Here is a 4,801-nt window from a genome sequence, read left to right on the forward strand (position 1 = left end):
CCTGATATGGGCCCGTCGGCATGGGTTGTCCTCCATAAGCTGGTGTGCCGCCATACCCGGCCTGAGACGGCATGGGCTGGTACGGCGGGTACTGACCTCCCTGAACAACAGGCTGCTGAGGGTACTGTGTGCACTGTGTGCTTACGACTGTAGTGGTCGTTGCTCCCATAACAGCTGTAGAAACAATCAAAGGCAAACGAACATGAATAATGAGTTGAGATATTCAGTCAATGCATAACATACATACAATATTATATAAAAGACACTGCTGATGTTTTAATGTTTCTGAAAGAAGTCTCTCACCAAGGCTGTATGTATTTGACCAAAAATACAGTAAAAACAGTAATATTGTGAAATATTATCAATTTAAAATAACTTTAATTTTAATATATTTTAAAATGTAATTTATTCCTTTCATACAAAGCTGAATTTCCAGCATCATTGCTCCAGTATCACACGATCCTTCAGAAATCCTTAGCATTAGAGAACCTCAATTATTCCAACGTTTTGACCACTTGAGTGTGTATACACAGATAATGTCTGCAACCACAATCACAGTTGTAGTTCCGCTTTGTCGCGGTTAAATGGTGAAATTTGAAATGCACTAGACTTCAACATCCATTTGTGCTTTAATTATTAGAACTGGCTATATATAGAAGTGGATCAAAAAAGTTCATCAAAGTTGTCCTAAGACAAGAATGCATTTTGAAAATAAAACCAATCCACCCGGTGACGAAATGCTGTTCTGCAACCTCACATACAACCAACAACATATTTCCAGCCAGGGTTACTATAGTTAACTAAAATGTTAAACAAACTAAATTATGAAAATAAAAATAAATTAAGTTTTATTTTATTTTATTTTAAAAAAATATTTTAAAAATCTCATTTTTATTTAGTTTAACTTTATGTACTAAAATAACTAAAACTGAAATAAAAATGAATTAAAAAAAATATAAAACATTTTTTTTAATCTAACAAAAATGACAAACACTTTAAAATCAAAATGAGGAAAAAAATTATAAAAATAAAAACTAATTCAAAATCTCAATGATCCAAAAATAACACTGCTTAAAAAAGGCTGACAATTTTGGCAGGTCAGTGAATTTAACAGTGAGTCTTTCATATGATGAACACACGTTTAAGAACTTCTTAAAGCGGTAGTGCACTCAAAAATGTGCACATATGGCGCTTTTCCACTGCGTGGTACGACTCGGCTCGGTACAGCTCAGTACGGCACGGTTCGGCTCGGCGCGGTTTGCGTTTCCACTGCAGTTCAGTACCGCTTTAGAGTGGGCGGGATTATTCATATGTCGTTATAGTTGCGCCGCCTCTACTACCACGACTCCTAAAAAAAACGTTTTCATTCCGCGTCGCCCCATCAAGCTCTCGCTGGATCCGCTCCTCTGCTATCAACGAGAGGAACGTCTGTTCTTCCACAACAGACAACAAAACTTTTTGGTTGTTAAAAAAAAAGGTGCGCTCGTTCAAAACAGTTGCGTTCGATCCTTCGCTGGCTGTGCTGATTTAAATCTAGCGGTTCTTTTGTGTTTGTGTCGCAAGTTCAGTGACGCAGGTAGTGACGATTCTCTCCGGCCAATCCGTGATCAGCAGAGTTTACACGTCACGTTTTGGTAACGGTACGGTTCACTTGGAACCTCAACCGAAGTGGTACTAAAAAAAGTACCAGGTACTGTACCCAGTGGAAAACCCCCCAAGAGTGAACCGTACCGAGCTGTACCATGCAGTGGAAAAGCGTCATTAGTGCACTGTCACTTTAAGAAGGGTACTACATTGCTAGTTGCCAGAGTGGGAAGCCAAAACACTTCTTCCCCCTACGTAACTAAATGTTTAAAACAGACATTCTGAGGGTGAGACGCCAGCCGTCATGTAAGCATCTTGTGACACACAATAATTAATAGTGGCTGTTGGCACTGGAGGCCTCTTCCTGTAGCACATGTGCGCTTCCTCCCCTGTTTGTGGTTGCCGTGGACACAGTGAGTCAGACTGGGTGGGGAATCCCAGAATGCTCCAGCATTCAGTTTTTCCACTCTCAAAAGACACATTCCAGCATTTGTAGCATAGGCTACAAGGTCAGAGAAAGTGTAAACTTGTGGATTTAAAAAAAAAAAACATTTCTGCCCTATTGTATACATGAAAACACACCTAGGTCACATTTTACACCAAAATTAAAAGAAATAAAATTAAGAAATTATTACATTTTGGATAAGTACATTTTCATTCTAATTTTTTTTTAAATACGTCCTTTTGACTTTTGTTTAGTTTTTATAGTATACATGACTAATATAACAGACAATATTAGAGTTTTTTACTGTATTTTACATGGAAATAATGTCGCAATTAACATGTTAGTGATGGATTTGGTAAGATTCAGTTTGAAAAACTGTCAAATATTTTTAATTGGCTTCACATTTAAACATGGAATATGACCGCCGTCCAATTAGATCATGTCTCAAATTGAAAACATGAACAAGAATGGATACAATCTGCAATTGTAGACACTTACGTCTTGGTGTTCGGCACATTTTGTAGAGGCAGCAACAGGGGCAGACGCAGCAGATGATGAACATAATGATGAAGACCACAATCCCCGCTATGGTCACGCCGACAACGACAGACTTATGCTCATTGCTTTAGGACAGATTATGAAAAAGACACATTAGAAACACACTTATATATGACCTAATCACAATCATATTCAAATTTGCAGATGGATCTCCCTGAAAAATGTGAATACTCTTTGGCACTATCAAAACATCCCGGCCATCGCAGCACTGGGACATTGACTCAACCAATGGCATCACCAATCTATTTGTCCAGTCAAACAAAAATGGAGATTGTGTTTAGGAAGTCATTATTTTCAAAACCTAGTTTGGAGACGCTAGCGACACAGAAAGAGTAAGCAGCAGCTGGTGCACTCTTGTCAGTATGAAACTAGGAAATACATTTTTTCTATCATGAGAGAAGTAAAACTGCTCACAAAAAACAATCTTCTTGGGCATCCTCAGATAACTTCTCATATTGATTGTCGCAGCAGTATCTGTTATCACACGTCCCACAACAGAATTGTGAACGCCTGCAGTCAATGGAGGGCTTCAGCACACCAGTGCTGGTAATGTAGCTTTTGCAGTCATCGTCGGCTAAACAGAAGCAAAAAGACAAGAAATAACTGACATTTTGGCCAAAAATATATTATAGGGGTTGTTCAACCACAAATTAAAATCTTGGTATCTTATTCAATGTCAGGTCACCCAAACCCAAGTAGTTGGAATATGACTTGGAATATAGTCATTTAGATTATTTTAATGGTACTTTTATGGCTTTTTAGAGTTTGGTTGTAAATAACTATCTGCTTTTCTTGTATGTAAATGAGCAGCACAGACTTTCTGGCAAACGTCTTCTTTTGTGTTTCACGCAAGAAAATAATAAGCATTGGAACAACATAATAAAATGTATTAAGTAATTCCTGTGAGCTGATTTTAGACCCTTTATGGTATGGGGAAATGCATCACATTTCAGATGTTTTCAAATATACAGAAACTTCCAAAGACTTCATAATGATCAAACATTTCATATAGCCTCATGCAAAATGTGCATTGGATACTTAAACAGATTACAAACAATATCTATATATTCACTACCCTGATAGCACACATACATCTCGGAGACGTCTATTTGATGTCTGCATTTACATCTGGAAGACGTATTTTTTTACAGTGTCTGCTCATCTGCAATACATCTATAAGACGTTCTATCAGATGTCAAATAGATGTCTACTAGATGGCTTTAAGATGTTTATGATTTAGAATGTATGTAAAATTGACATCTTACAGATGTTTGTACACAGCAGATGCTTTCTAGATCAAGTGATCTTTAACAGACATCTTGCAGACGTATGTGTGCTATCTGGGTACTACACTGAAAAACTTGGTGTAGACAAAAACGTTAAATAAATAATTACAAACAAGCATACTGAATTACGTGTGAAATTTGTAAGTAGAAATAACACACAGAAAAGTCATGCTTTAGCACATAGCAAAAATACACAGAATACGTGCTAAAAACACGCACGTTTTGCCATGCCAGCGCATTTCATGGCGTTTGTTTGTCAGGGCAGAGCCAGCTGTATACTTAGCAGACATCGGTTTACCCGGACAAACCGTCAACAAGAACACGTTTGAACGCTAAGAGGCCGTTTCTTTAGGTATTTTAGACACTTACCGAATGTCGCCGTGAATAAAACCGCAGACAGGAGCAGAAGAACCGGGACGGTGGACGCCATAGCTCAGCTCTTTCACTTCAATAGCTCGTTCCTTGCGGATGTCGTAATTTGAGAAGACGCCTCCAGCTCTCACGAGCCCTGCTTAGGTAAAGGAAGGGCAAAAGCCCAGTTCTGCTTAATTTACAGGTTTAACTGTTAACCACGAGACTGCTAAGCCTGTGGCGTCTAAAGCGTAAACACGGGATAAAAGATGAATGTTTTCGAGTGTAAAATTATGAAACAACACGACACACAGATGTTTGTACACAGCAGATGCTTTCTAGATCAAGTGATCTTTAACAGACATCTTGCAGACGTATGTGTGCTATCTGGGTACTACACTGAAAAACTTGGTGTAGACAAAAACGTTAAATAAATAATTACAAACAAGCATACTGAATTACGTGTGAAATTTGTAAGTAGAAATAACACACAGAAAAGTCATGCTTTAGCACATAGCAAAAATACACAGAATACGTGCTAAAAACACGCACGTTTTGCCATGCCAGCGCATTTCAT

The 4,801-nt window shown here is 38.1% G+C and overlaps 1 protein-coding gene across 1 annotated transcript in view; it reads right to left on the reverse strand.

The window, feature by feature from the left end:
• Positions 1-4,479, reverse strand: part of LOC107586925 (protein shisa-5-like) — a 21,314-nt gene extending 16,835 nt beyond the window's left edge. The window contains exons 1-4 of the mRNA XM_016274481.1: positions 4,243-4,479; positions 3,002-3,161; positions 2,528-2,652; positions 43-174 (exon numbers count right to left, since the gene is read on the reverse strand). Of these exons, the coding sequence (XP_016129967.1) occupies positions 43-174; positions 2,528-2,652; positions 3,002-3,161; positions 4,243-4,303 (478 nt within the window). The 5' untranslated portion in view covers positions 4,304-4,479. The remainder of the gene's footprint in view (positions 1-42; positions 175-2,527; positions 2,653-3,001; positions 3,162-4,242) is intronic.
• Between the last annotated feature and the right edge of the window lie 322 nt (positions 4,480-4,801).

This window comes from Sinocyclocheilus grahami, unplaced genomic scaffold (genome assembly GCF_001515645.1).
Source record: "Sinocyclocheilus grahami isolate Dianchi unplaced genomic scaffold, SAMN03320097.WGS_v1.1 scaffold87.1, whole genome shotgun sequence".
NCBI classification, from domain to species: Eukaryota; Metazoa; Chordata; class Actinopteri; order Cypriniformes; family Cyprinidae; genus Sinocyclocheilus; species Sinocyclocheilus grahami.